Source organism: Megascapheus bottae, chromosome 2 (genome assembly GCF_031878675.1).
Source record: "Megascapheus bottae isolate mThoBot1 chromosome 2, mThoBot2.hap1, whole genome shotgun sequence".
NCBI classification, from domain to species: Eukaryota; Metazoa; Chordata; class Mammalia; order Rodentia; family Geomyidae; genus Megascapheus; species Megascapheus bottae.
In genome coordinates, this window is record NC_143510.1 from 47,529,363 (window position 1) to 47,544,483 (window position 15,121).

The 15,121-nt window shown below is 41.1% G+C and overlaps 1 protein-coding gene across 2 annotated transcripts in view; it reads right to left on the reverse strand.

Moving 5' to 3' along the window:
• The window catches only part of Lima1 (LIM domain and actin binding 1), a 106,940-nt gene that overhangs the window by 66,530 nt on the left and 25,289 nt on the right, over nt 1-15,121 (reverse strand). For both annotated transcript variants that reach the window (XM_090325619.1, XM_090325614.1), the window contains exon 2: nt 5,495-5,636. In XM_090325619.1, the coding sequence (XP_090181745.1) occupies nt 5,495-5,613 (119 nt within the window). In that variant the 5' untranslated portion in view covers nt 5,614-5,636. The remainder of the gene's footprint in view (nt 1-5,494; nt 5,637-15,121) is intronic.

Below are 15,121 nucleotides of genomic sequence, written 5' to 3' on the forward strand. Positions count from 1 at the left end.
ATTTGACCCAGTGGTAGAGTGCTTGCTTACCATGCAGGAAGACCGGGGTTCCATAATCCGGTACAACATACATAGAAAAAAGCCAGAAGTGGGGCTGTGGCTCAAGTTGTAGGGCTCTAGCCTAGAGAAAACCTAAGGACAGTGCTCAGGTCCTGAGTTCAAGCCTAGGACTGACAAAAAAAAAAAAAGAAGAAGAAAAAAAGAGAAAAACAAAAGGCCTATATGATGAAAAGCAATTCTCAATGCCCTAACTCTTATCAATGACACTATAAAACTAAATTTTTTTTTTTTGCCAGTCCTGGGGCTTGAACTCAGGGCCTGGGCATTGTCCTTGGGATTTCCCAAGGTTAGCACTCTACAATTTGAGCCATAACAACACTACTTTTAGATTTTTGTGTGTATGTGGTACCAAGGAATTGAACTCAGGGCTTCCTGCATGCTAGGTGATCCCTCTACCATGAGGCCACACTCCTGACTCAAGACTCAAATGTTTGTAAGAAGTGGATGGGCTAGCAAGAGGTAGATAACAATGGGTGAAAAAGGCACTGAAGAAGTAGTAAGAGTTTGCATATGTCCAGTCAGAGAGATATATGTGCCAGGGAGATTCCACATTGCTGGCTGTGCAGAAGGGGCCATCTGGCAGCCAGATTCTGAGTTCAACATCCAGGAGCAAAGAACAGCCCCAAAGAGAGAAAGGTCATCTGGCCTCAGAGATACGACCCTGAGAAACAGACTTCAGCAACCTGAATCAACTTGCTATATATAGATACTTCCCCAGTTAAGGCAAGCTTCATTTGAATACCCTGATGGTTGCTCCTCTCAGGAATATGTATTAACTCTGCAAGTCCTGGTGGATCTATCTTGTCCTATACCTTCATGTTTTCTTTTCCTGTGTTTAATTTTAGAAGTGGATACTTGCCAGATTTGGTGGCATACAGGGCCCCCCTGTAATCCTAGCTATTGGTGAGTCAGCGATCAGGAGGATTGTGGTTCCAGGCTAGCCTGTAATTCCAGCTACATAGAAGTAATATCTGTACAGCTACACAGGATGGATCCATCAAAAGCCAGCCCCAGTACAAAAATATATAGGCTAAAGGCCGCAAGTTTGGCCTAATGGTAGAGTGCTTGCCTAGCATGCACAAAGACCTGGGTTCAATTACTTCATACTACATACATAGAAAAGCTGGAAGTGGTGTTGTGGCTCAAGTGGTAGAGCACTAGCCTTGAGGAAAGCCCAAGGACATTGCTCAGGCCCTGAGTTGAGTTCCCAACACTGGCAAAAAAAAAAAAAAAAAAAAGATTCAAGAGATAGTGTGCTGAAATCAAATGCCAGTACCAAAAAAAAGTAAAAATAAAGAAAGTGGATAACCAGTAGAACAGAGATTGCTCTGAAACAAATAAGAAGTGAAAATTCATTGAAGTGACTGGCCATGCTGGGTAGAGAAGGAAGCCGGTAAAAGTCAAAGCTCAAAGTTAGCAGAAATAAGCTGGGCACTGGTGGTCCATGCCTATAATCAATCACAACTGTAATCTTAGCAACTCAGGTGGCTGAGATCTGAGAAATGTGGTTCAATGTGAGCAAAGGCAGAATAGTCCGTGAGACTCTTATTTCCAAATAAATAACTCAAAAACTCTGGATATGGTACTGTGACTCAAGTGGTAGAGTGCTAGCCTTAATTAAGCACAAAACAGCTCAGGGGTAGTGTCCACGTCCTGAGTTCAAGCCCCAGGACAGACAGACAGATAGATAGATACACACACACACACACACACACACACACACGCACTAAAAGAAATTCCCAAAGCATTGGCTGGGTAGTGGTGGCTCACATCTATAATTCTATATAACTAGGAGGCTGAAAATAGTTCAAGAATAGCCATTAAAGAATACTTGGAACAGAGAAGATTTTGAAACCTCTTCTCAACCCTTAGTTGGGTATAATGACCAGTCTCTCATTCCAAACTATGTGGAGGCTGAAATTGGGAGGATTGTGGTACCAGGCTAGCCTAGGCAGAAAAAGTCTGCAAGACGGTGTCTATGGAGAAATTGGACATAGTACACACTTGTGATTTTAGCAGTGACTGAAAACCTAAAAATAAGCAGGTCTTGGCTCATGTGTATGGGAAAAAAGTGAGAGCCTGTCTTAAAAATAACAAGTTAAAAAAAAATAGAGCTTGGGCTGGGAGCAAGCCTAAAGGCAGAGTGCTCGCCTAGCATTCATGAAGCTCTAGGTTCGATTCCTTGGTACCACAAACAGAAAAAGCCAGAAGTGGTGCTGTGGCTCAAGTGGCAAAGTGCTAGCCTTGTCCAAAGACAGTGCCTAGGCCAAGTTCAAGTCCCAGCACTAGCAAAAAAAAAAAAAAAAAAAAAAAAGAGCTAGAGGTATGAAGGAGTGGTAAGAGTACCAGCCTATTAGATATGAGGCCCTGAGTTCAAACCCTAATACTACTGCAACAAAGTAGTTGCAGTAGTGCCTGAGCACTGTCCTTGGACTTTCTCAAGGCTAGAGCTCTACCACTTGAGCCTCAGCACCACTTCTGGCTTTTTTCTATGTATGCAGTACTAAGGAATCAAACCCAGGTCTTTGTGCATGCTAAGCAAGCACTCTACCAATAGGCCAAACTCTCAGCCCCCAAAATAAATTTTTTTAAAAAATCCTGTAAAACAACACATGAAGGAAAAGCATGTAGAAAAAGAACAGGTAGCCACTACTCACAGTTACACAATGCATGTCAAGAGAAAGCCAAGTTAGGGAAATACAAGTGGGGCTACAAAGAGTAAAAAGGGTAGGAATGTGGAGATTCTCTGCAGAGCAGGGGGGTTCCATGTCCCATTAATCATATCTCAATGACTTCCCTACCTTTCCATTTTTGTTGCTTACCCACTAATAGCTTTCCCTTGGGTTCCCATTAGAGCCTCATAAATTGTCTTCATGCTATCAATCTCTCACCTAGCCAATATACCTTTCACATTGTTGCCAGAAGCATCTTTCTAAAATACAAGCCTGATCATATCAGTCTACTAGTATGAAATTCTTCAACTGCATTCACTGTTTATCCAATGAAATCCTAAGCTTAGCATAGCATTTAAGGGCTCCTACCATCTGGCATGAGCAGAACCAGTCCCTTCTCCCTTTTGTTTCTGTCAGGTCAGATTGCTTGCTTTCCTGTCCCCTTTGTGTTCAGCTTCTAATCCCTTCCTGATTCAAATTGCTTTATTTGTTTTTCTCTCACACTACTATTGATTCTTAAACTTCCTTGAAGGTAAAAATCAACTGGATACTCATGGACTGGCAAAAAAAAAAAGCATTAAATAAATCATAACCATTTTTTTTAAAAATACAAGTTCTCCAGAAGTACAGTTCTCTTCTGTAGACACAGAATTAGAATCTTTACAGGGTCCACGTACGATGGTTTAAAAACATGTTCAAGGGGGCTGGGGGGAGGGTAATGGGTACCAAGACATATGAAAGGGTATCAATGTAAGTGAATTAATGCACCTTCTATCTGGCAAATATCATGTAACCCTTTTATTAATTACAATAAAAATATATTAAAAAAAAAAAACATGTTCAAGGCATAAGCTCAGTGATAGAAAACACCCAAGGACTTGGATTTGATCTCTAGGAAGGGGGAAGGGTCCAAAATCATTGATATTGCTCTCATCTGAAGGTGGAGTGAATCCCTCCTCACCCCCATCACCGAAATATGAGCTAGTTGGATTGGCTCACTACTAAGAAAAGAATGTAGCCAAAGTGATAGTGTATGACTTCTCAGAATAAGGTCATTAACAGGCAATACAAGTTCTAGCCTCCTTGCTCCATTGGTCCCTCCCTCTTTACTGGATGCTTGCCTTTAGATCTCAGCCACTAAGCCAAGCAGTCACATGAAGTAGCCATGTGTAGGTATTCAAACCATGACCTCCACTGAGATCCCAGATGACAGCCAGCATCAACTCTGATTTGTGAGTGAACAAGCTTTTAGATAACAATGGCCCCAGTCTTTGAGCCACTCATGCTACATACAGCAGAGAGACAAGCCCTGCCCAAATTGAAAAGTTTAAAACCAAAAACATGTTGCTATTATTTTATATTTCTTTTTTTTCTTTTTGCATTTTTTTATTGTAATTAGTAAAAGGGTTACATGATATTTGCCAGATAGAAGGTGCATTAATTCACATACATTGATACCCTTTCACATGTCTTGGTACCTTATTTTATATTTCTAAGTTTTGAAATTTTTATTTTTATCTTTTGTAATGCTGGGAATAAAATCCAAGACCTTGTATATGTTAGGCAAACACTCTACTATTGATTGAGCTATACCTTCAACTGTTGGCTTTTTTTTTTTTTTTTTTTTTTTTTTTTTACAGTCTTATGTAGCTCAGGCAGGCCTCAAACTAGCAATCTTTCTGAGTACTAGGATTACAGGTTTGTGGAACTAAACCCAGCAAGATTTTATATATTTATCTATCCATCTATTATTGTTTTTTAAATTTGGATCCCAGAAAGTAGCTAACTGGAACAGCAATTTTTTTTTTTTTTGGCCAGGCCTGGAGCTTGAACTCAGGGCCTGGGCATTGACATTGAGCTTTCTCAAAGCTGGCACTCTAGCACTTGAGCCACAGCACCAGCCAATTCTGGCTTTTCTGTGTGGATGGTAGTGAGGAATCAAACCCAGGGCTTCATGCATGCTAGGCGAGCACTCTACCACTCTAGGCCACACTACAGGCCGGAATAGCGTATTATTTATAAAATCAGGAAAGTTGGGCAATCAACCAACACTGTTAAATTCCTTGAAGCCAGGGATTAAGTCTTCATTAACTCTCAACTTTCTACCTTTTTCTTTTTTTTTGCCAGTCCTGGGACTTGAACACAGGTCTTGAACACTGTCCTTGGGCTTTCTCAAGGTTAGAGCTCTATTACTTCAGCCACAGCACCTTAACATTTCTGTCTTTTTCTGTGTATGTGGTACCAAGAAATTGAACCTGGGTCTTTATGCATTCTAGGCAAGGACTCTACCACTAGGTCAAACTCCTTGTCCCATCATCCTTCTTTTCTGAAATATCTTTCTTTTCTTTTTTTCCTTCAGAAAATTGCATAAAATTTGGCATAAAATTACAGCACTAAATGCTGCAGTCTTGTTCCCATCTTCACTGTACATTAGCTGATCTCCAAGAGAAGACAGTATTTTCCACAAAGCAAGTGCCTGATGGATTTTTGTTGTTGTTGTTGAAGAAAAGATGACATTGTAGATTGCACAGACTTCCTATTGGTATTTATCTATATCCTACATTTAATTCAAATTTTTGTCATCTTCCTTTCTCATAAATGTGCTGTATGTCTTTTGTTATCATCCTTCTTAGTACTCTGTAATATACACAAAATCAAGGTGATTCCCAATAAAACCATTTTATATGTGCTTTCTTCATTGGTTTTCCTAACAAGTATGTGCTTAAGACACATGGTCCTTTTGGTCCAGGATTAGCACTTACTTGGAGAATATTTCAGCAATAGCTGATGACTTGTTTTTGTTGACTAGAGAAAGCTCTCTAGATGTTACCCTCAATGAGAGTGAAGTCCATTGTCGTCTATTAAACGGAGCTGATTCCATTTTGATCACAAATCCCGATATACCTATACAATAAACAAAGTTAGAACATTAGACAAAGGAAAGGATTCCCCAGCATCCAAGGACTGGCAGCAGTGAAGTAAATGAGAGTAGAGAAGCTAGACTAACAGACTACTCTCCTCTACCAATTCTGTGTAATCTTGATCAAATCAGTCAATATCTTTGGATGGCAGTTTCCTGTAAAAAGAGAAGGTTTGAGCAGATGATCTCTAAGGTCTCTTCCAGGGCCATCATTTTATGACTGATCCCACTGTGCAAACATTGATTGGCCTTTCCCTGAACTTAATTTGGTTCCAAAGTCACATTTGGATGAAAATCTTCCCCTCTTCTGAATTACATCCCAAAGGGAGCACAATCAGCACCTCAGTAGTCAAGTCCAAATTAGGTTCTACCTCATCCAAGTATCTTTTGGCTGCTCTTTCTCCTCATACTCCTCAGCACTGGTCATTTGACTCGGGCTAGAAAGCTGCAGATATTACATAGCATAATAAACAAGACCAGGTGTCAGGAGTGTGGTCTAGTGATAGAGTGCTTGCCTAGCGTGTACGTAACCCTGGTACCACATACACAGAAAAAGCTGGAAGTGGAGCTGTGGCCGAAATGGTAGAGTGCTAGCCTTGAGAAAGTTCAAGGACAGTGCCCAGGCCCTGAGATCAAGCTCTAGGACTAGCCAGAAGAAAGAAAGAAAGAAAGAAAGAAAGAAAGAAAGAAAGAAAGAAAGAAAGAAAGAAAGAAAGAAAGAAAGAAGGAAGGAAGGAAGGAAAGGGAGAGAGAGAGAAAGAGAAAGAAAGAGAGAAAGGAAGGAAGAAAGAAAGAAAGAAAAAGGAAGGAAGGAAGGAAGGAAGGAAGAAAGAAAGAGAGAAAGAAAGAAAGAAAGAAAGAGAGAAAGAAAGATAGATCAGGGGCTTAGAGATGGGCAGACTTCAGTCAAATGTTAACTCTAATAGTTTGAACAAGTTATGTAATTTTGGGGCTGGAAATGGGGCTTAGTAGTAGAATTCCTACTATGGGTAAGGCTTTAGATTCAAGCTCTAGCAATGCTAACTAAATATAATTAATGAATTAAGTGATTTTTTTTTTGCCAGTTTTGGGGCTTGAACTCAGGGCCTGGGCACTGTCCTTGGGTTTTCTCAAGGCTAGAGCTCTACGACTTGAACCATAATACCACTTTCAGGTTTTTCTATATAGGTGGTACTGACTGAGGAGTTGAAGCCGGATCATTGTGCATGCTAAGCAAGCATTCCACCACTAGGCCAAACTCCCAGCCCCAATTAAGTGATTTTTTTTTCCCAACAAAAAAAATCATATAATTTATAGCCAGGTGTGGTGGCTCATGCCTGTAATCCTAGCTACTCAGGAGGCTGAGATCTGAGGATTGTGGTTCAAAGCCAGCCTGGGCACTAAAGTCTATGAGACTTTTTTTTTTTTCTTTGCCAGTCCTGGGCTGGGCTCAGGGCCTGAGCACTGTCCTCGGACTTTCTGAAGGCTAGAGATCTACCACTTGAGGCTCAGCACCACCTCCAGCTTTTTTCTATACATGTGGAACCAAGTAATTAAACCTGGGTTTTCGTGCATGCTAGGCAAGCACTCTACCACTAGGCCAAACTCCCAGCGCCGCCTATGAGACACTTATCTCCAATTAACCACTAGAAAACAGGAAGTGGGGCTGTGGCTCAAGGGGTAGGGCGGTAGCCTTGATCTAAAAGAGCTCAGGGATAGCACTAAGGCCCAGAGTTCAAGCCCCATGACCACCCCGCACACGCAAAAAAGTTGTGAGTGATGGGTTCAGCCAAGAGATCAAGCCCCAAGACCAACAAAAAAAAAAAGAAAGTAAGAAAAAGGAAAAAAAAAAAAAAGCAATTTATTTTTTAGTTATAGTTTCTGCCACTGAAAATGAGGGCAATACCTGTCTTTCTAAGGGTTTTATTAGGAGATCATATGTTCAAAGCACTGAACATATAGTAGTCTGAATGATATTTAAAATATGATATAGGACCAGGAGTTTGACCTAGTGGTAGAGTGCTTGCCTAGCATGCATGAAGACCTGGGTTCAATTTCTGGGTACCACATACTCACAAAAAGCCGTAAGTGGTCCTATGACTCAAGTGGTAAAGTGCTAGCTTTGAGCAAAAGAAGCTTATGGGCAGTGCTCAGACTACTGACAAAAAAAAAAAAGTATGATATATTAGCATTAGATTTTATTGGAATGCTTACTTTTATTTTATTTTTTTCAGACCTAGGGCTTGAACTAAGGGCCTGGGCACTGTCATTGGACATGGTTTGCTCAAGGCTAGTGCTCTGCCACTACAGCCATAGCACCACTTCTGGCTTTTTTTGTGTATGTGTTACCCAGGGCTTCATGTTTGCAAGGCAAGCACTCTACCACTAAGCCACGCTCCCAGCCCCGGAATGCTTATTTTTTTCAAAACCTTTTAGCACCTAGGAACGCATAGCCTACTTAAAATTCAGAGGATAAAACTTTACACTTAGATCGGGGAGTGTATCTTAGTGGTAGAGTGCTCACCTAGCATGCACGAGGCCATAGGTTTGATTCCGCAGTACCATATACTCAGAAAAACTACCATATACTCAGAAAAGCACCAAATGCTTGAGGGTTGTGGCTCAAGTGGCAGAGCACTAGCCTTGAGCAAAAGTGTCCAAGGACAGTGCCCAGGCCCTGAGTTCAAGCTCCAAGAGTTTCAAGAAAAAAAAAAAATTAAAACTCTACACTTGCCAGGCACTGGTGGCTCATGCCTGTAATCTTACCTACTCAGAAAGCTGAGATCTGAGGACTGCAGTTCAAAGCCAGCTCACATAGGAAAGTCTACTTGAAGTGAAGCTATGGCTCAAGTGCTACAGTACCAGTCTTGAGCTAAAAAGCTGTCAGGGACACAGGCCCTAAGTTCAAGTCCCATAATAATCATTTAAAAAAAAAAAAAAAACACCAGGCTGGGAGTTTGGTCTAGTGGTGGAGTGCTTGACTACTATGCACAAAGACCCAGGTTTGATTCCTTGGTACTACATACATAGAAAAAGTCACAAGTGGTACCATGGCTCAAGTGGTAGAGCACTGTCCTTGAGAAAGCCCAAGGAAATGCTCAGGGCCTGAGATAAAGCCCCAGGACTGGCAAAAAATAGACAAAAATAAAAACAATGAAATCTGTTGAAATTGTTTTAAGAAAAGGGAAAAGAGGAACAAGGGAGACCAGACTGATGAGATGCATTGTATATAAATCTAGAAATATCACAACGGAATCTTTTTACAACTTGTAGGCAAAAAAAACTTAAGTAAAAATTCTTAAAAGATTTTTAGCCTCAGATACTAGTAGGTATACTGAGTAATAATGGAATACATACAAAAGGGAATAGCCAGGCACTTGTGTAGGATTACACCTGTAATCCTAGCTATTAAGGAAACTGAGCCCAGGAAAGCCCATGAGACTCTTATATTCAATTAATCACACACAAAAAGTTGTGAGTGTAGCTAGGTGAGGTGACTCATGCCTGTAATCCTAGCAACTCAGGAGGCTGAGATCTGAGGATTGCAGTTCAAAGCCAGCCCAGGCAGTAAAGATGGTGGGACTCTTAGCTCCAATTAATCACTAGAAAACTGGAAGTGGTGCTGTGACTCCAGGGGTAGGGCAATAGCCTTGAGCTGAAGAGCTCAGGGTCAACGCCTAGGCCTAGATTTCAAGCCCCATAACCCACAAAAATAAATAAATAAATAAATAAATAAACAAATAAATAAATAAATAAATAAATAAAAGTTGTGGGTGTAGCTATGGCTCAGTGATAGCCTAGCAAAAGAGCTCAAAGAGAGTGCCCAGGCCCTCAGTTCAAGCCCAAGACCTACATCAAGATGGGGGTGGGGCAGTTTGATAAGAAGGATAATGACTTCAGTGTTAGACACATGGGAGATAAGAGAAGCTTAAAAATTAAGTAACCAAGTCTCTTTTTATTCAGTAAGGGCACTGGGACACAAAAAGCTCCAGTAATTCCTCCCAAATAACTAGTAGTTCGTATTAGAGGTAGAGTTTTTAACTCTCAGTTCAGTCCTTTACTTAGTCCAGATAACTTAAGGTAGTACAATTTAACTGTCTTGTGGATGCTGTTGGGGGCCTGGAGATAAAGATCTCTAGGACAAAGGTCCTTGCAGTTGAGCAGTGACTCACTAGAAAATCTGGACCAAGTTATCTACTTCTTCCAGGTATTGCTTAAGTTGAGGTCAATAGCTGCTCCAGGAAACAAGTCTAATAAATTCATTTACAGGCTCACCTGACCAAGGGAATTGTCCCTTAGAGACCAGGTGGGGACAAAAGCAAATAAGAATCACCACAATCAGCTCTCCCCAATGCCACTAATGATAAAAACATGTCCTCATAAAACCCTGACTTTGTTCTTTCCTTTCTTTTTTCCTCCCCCAACTTTCCTGACAAGATTACTTGAGCAAGCAATAGATGTCTTAACACACAGACTTACAAAATGAAAACACATCCTACAAACATACCTTCGCACTTAAGAGAAAATATAATTCTTAAGGAAAAAGTTGTAGAACTATACAGTTATTCTACCATCAACACATCTCAACTTCAATATTAAAAGGTAAAAAGAAACAATGAATTAAAAGAACTAACATCCACAATTTCACGGTATAGTTTCGCTTTCTCCTAAATCTTAGCTATGATACCAGGCACTCAGGCTGAAGAAAGAGGATGAAAATTCAAGGCAGATTGAGCAATTTCGTAAAACACTGCCTCAAAATTAAAAAAAAAAAAAAAAAGCTACAACACTTAGTATGAGCAAGACAAGACTCTGGTTTCAACTTTTAATATCGCAAGGGGAAAAAAAAAATCCCAAAACAGACAAACAAACTTTCAAGAAACAAAAGAAATTTTTCCCTTAAATAAAAGCCCTATGAAATATGATACAGTCCCCATGCTTTTCTTTTAGAACATAAGTTGCATTTATTTTAGTTTAAGTTTACTATTTTGTATTCAAAATTCACAGTTGAAAATATTTTGGAAGATAGTTTTCCAATTTTTTTTTTGGAGACGGGGTTTATGCCATCCAAGATGATCTTGAACTCACTATTTTTAGCCTTTCTAATGCTTTTTTGTTGTTGTTGTTGTATTGGGTTTTGAACTCAGTGCCTCCTATTTGCTAGGCAGGCACCTATACTACTTGAGACACATCCAAGCCCTTTAAACATCATATTTTCAAATAATTTTATATTTACATGAGTTGCAATTTATTTTTATTAGCATAGACTCATAGGTATTTTTTATTCATTCCTTAGTTACAAAGACAAATTGCACATCCCTAATCCAAAAATCAGCAGTGACAAATGATTCAAAGTCCAAAATTTTTGAGTGCTTACATGATTCCGCAAGTGGAAAATTCCACAACTGAGCTCAAGTGACAAGTTGCAGTTGAAACACTAAACGCAGGCAAACTAACAGTACTGTGTAACATTCTTTCAGGATATATGTATGAAGTGCATATGAAATATAAATGTTTCATGTTAAAACTTGGGTCCCATCCTCAAGATATGTCATTAAATTGATGCAAATAAATCAAATAATATTTGAAATAGCTCTAATCCAAAGCATTTTGAATAAAGGGTCCTCTACCTGCAGTCTCAATGCTGTTTTCATTATTCCAGCTTTGTTAGAAGCTTTTCCACCTTTATCTTTCTTTCTTTCTTTTCTTTTTTTTTTCTTTTTTTGCCAGTCCTGGGGCTTCAACTCTGGGCTTCTCAACCAATAGTTGTTCGTGTCTGTGTGTGCCTGTGTGTGTCTGTGTGCGTGTGTGTGTGTGTGTGTGTGTTGCCAGGCCTAGGGCTTTAACTCAGGACCTGGGCACTGTCCTTGGACATCTAGTTCTCTGCCACTTTAGCCACAGCACCACTTCCAGCTCAACCAATAGTTGAAATAGTTGAGTGTGGTGGTGTGTTGTGTGCTGGTCATCTCAGCTATGTTGAAGGCTAAGATCTGATACGGAGGATTTCTGCTCCTGGGCAAAAAAAAAAGTGCATGAGATCCAGTCTCTATAGGGTGGTGATGGAGCATGCTTGTCATTCCAGCAACTGCCAAAGTGTGAAATAGGAGGATCATCCTCCAGGCCACCTCAGACAAATAATGAAATCCTGTCTCAAAAGAAATGAGAGTAAAAAGAGCTGGAAGCATGGTTAAAGCAGTAGAGCAACTCTGAATTTAAATCTCAGTGCTTAAAAGGCTCACTATTTTAGTATTTAGAAACTGAAGACACGTTGCAATAATCATTGCCACTAATTTTGAATAAGCTTAAGCCAGTGATCTGTAGAAGCAAATGTGTAGACAATTGGAACATTGACCAAATTCCAAGTAGTCAACAAAAATGTAGATGTTTTCCAAAGACAAAATCACTTTAGTAATCTGTGATCCCTTCAACAACATATGATCCTTAAAAATAATAAAATAAAATAACCATTCAAAATTATTTTGTGGGGGTGATTGGGAGTTTGGCCTAATAGTAGAGTGTTTGCCTACCATGCACGAAGACCCAGGTTCAATTTCTTGGTACCATATACATAGAAAAACCCAGAAGTGGTGCTGTGGTTCAAGTGGTAGATCTCTAGCCTTGAGAAAATCCAAAGACAGTGCTCAGCCCCTGAGTTCAAGCCCCAGGATTGGCAAAAATAAAAATAAAGAAATAAGTAATTATTTGTGGAGGACCAGAAGTTTGGCCTAGTGGTAGAGTGCTTGCCTAGCATATATAAAGATCCAGGTTTGATTCCTTGATACCACCTACACAGAAAAACCAGAAGTGAGCTGGGGGGCGGGGGCTCATGTCTATAATCCTAGCTACTCAGGTCTGAGGACTACAGTTCAAAGCCAGGCCAGGCAGAAAGTGGGTGAGAATCTTATCTCCAATTAACCACTAGAAAACTGGAAGTGGGGCGTGGCTCAAGGGGTAGGGTGGTAGCCTTGAGCTGAAGAGCTCAGGGACAACATCCAGGCTAAGAGTACAAACCCCATGATCAGGAAAATAAATAAATAAAACAATACAATAAAAAGAAAGGGAAGCCAGAGTGCTGCTGTGGCTCAAGTGGTAGAGCAGTGCTGTGGCTTAAGCGGTAGTCCAAGGACAGTGCCTGAGTTCAAGTCCCAGGACTGGCAAAAAAAAAAAAAAATGTGTCTTTAAAAAACACTACATGTGGGCCAGGAGTATGGCCTAGTGGTAGAGTGCTTGCCTAGCATGCATGAAGACCTAGGTTTGATTACTCGGCACCACATACATAGAAAAAAGCCGAAAGTGGTGCTGTGGCTCAAGCGGTAGAGCTCAAGCCTTGAGAAAGCCGACAGTGCTCAGGCCCTGAGTTCAAGGCCCAGGACTGGCAAAAACAAAATAAACAAAAAAATCACTACATGTAAAGCCAAATGTGGTGGCTCATGCCTGTAATCCTAGCTACTCAGAAGACTGAGATTCGAGGATCGAGGTTCAAAACCAGCCCAGGCACTAAAGAACGTGAGACTCTTACCTCCAATTAATCACTAGAAAATAGGAAGTAGAGCTGTGGCTCTAAGGGTAGGGCTGTAGCCTTGAGCTGAAGAGCTCAGGGACAGGGCCCAGGTCTGGAGTCAAAGCCCTATAACTGACAAAAAAGAAGAAGAAGAAGAAAAGAAAAACAACACTACAATCCATGGATCATTAATGTGGGACTGTGGCTTAGTGGTAGAGTGTGTGCCTAGCATGCATGAAGCTCAATTCCTTAGTATCACATACACAGAAAAAGCTGGAAGTGGCACTGTGGCTCAAGTGGTAGAACACACTAGGCCTTAAGAAAGAAAAAGCTTGGGACAGTACCCAGGCTGAGTTCAAGCTCCAGGACTGGCAAAAAAAAGAAAAACTAAAATCGAAGTACTGCTCAAAATAGTAGAGCCCTGGCTCAACAAATGCAAAACCCTGAATTCAAATCCTATTACCACCAAAAACAAAAGAAAAAAAAACAAACACTAGGGGCCGGGAGTTTGGCCTAGTGGTTAAAGTGCTTGCCTAGCATGCATGAAGACCCGGGTTCGATTCCTCGGTACCACATACATAGAAAAAAGCCAGAAATGGTGCTGAGGCTCAAGTGGTAGAGCTCTAGCCTTGAGAAAGTCCAAGGACAGTGCTCAGGCCCTGAGCTCAAGCCCAGGACTGGCAAAAAAAAAAACCAAAAAACAAAAAACAAACACTAAAATCCAGGCAAGAACAATAAAAAAGAGATTATATGATTGAAAGGGAATTACATTTTTGGAAATTGTTCACCAAAGAATCATGGGATAAGTGATTTTTCAAAGCAATTTTCACTAAGCATTTATAAACCTTTACCCTTGCTAAGTCACACTGTACCATTCCAAGGATAAAAGATAGAAAAAGTTAACAGTCTCAACTACATTGTTTCCCCTTTCTATGTCTGGAGAAAAATAAATGTGTCTGTGGGGCACGTCCCATCAGGGAAATGGAAACCTATGCTGTAGAAAAGGAGGCCTACCTCGTGGCCCAGTGCTCATTTCCCGGTTTTAGGACCCAATCTGCCTGTCACCTGGTTGGAAGGCTTGGCTGTGGTTTGTGATGTAAAGTAAGGCTACCTCTGGGATTGGCCTCGAACACTTCCACCCTCTCAGACAGCACCTGATTCCCATTCTTTACCTACCTCCCCCTGCCCTGCCCATCTTTGTGTTTATTGGCTTCTGCATCCTATATTAGCTAAATGTACTTCCTCAATAACCGAGTTCCTGCATTGACGGGTCTCCCTGACACGTCTGATTGTCCTCCGAAGAGGGAGGGCTGGGGGGCCGTCAGTGGACCCTTTCCTTTCTTGGCTCGTCCTGGTCGGGGTGTGTTCTCTCTATCCCTCTTGGGGGTTGGGAGGGACGAAGGACTAAAAACCCCAACACTGTCAACATTCTGACTAGATGTTTTTCTTTTTTTGTGTGTACTGAGGATAGAACCTCGTAGGCAAGCACTCTAGAAACCAATCCCCTGTTACATTTAGTGGTAGAGTGCTTGCGTAGCATGCACAAAGACCTGGGTTCCATTCCTGGGTACTACATAAATAGAAAAAGCTGGTAGTTGCTAGGTTCAGTGGCTCAGGCCTATAATCCTAACTACTCAGGAGGCTGAGTCTGAGGATCATGGTTCAAAGCCAGCCTGGGCACTAAAGTACTCAAAACTCTTATCTCCAATTAACTACTAGAAAAGTGGAAGTGGCGCTGTGGCTCCAGAGGTAGGGTAGTAGCCTTGAGGTGATGAGATCAGGGACAATGCCCAGGCCCAGAGTTCAAGGCCTACAACCAACCAAAAAAAAAAAAAAGAAAGAAAGAGCTGGTAATGGTGTTGTGGATCAAAGGATATAGAGAGCTCTAGCCTTGAGAAAGCCCAAGGACAGTGCTCAGTCTCTGAGTTAAGGCCCCAGGACTTGGGGGGCGGGGAGGGAGTGGGGAACAGAGCAAAAAGGGTTAAAGGA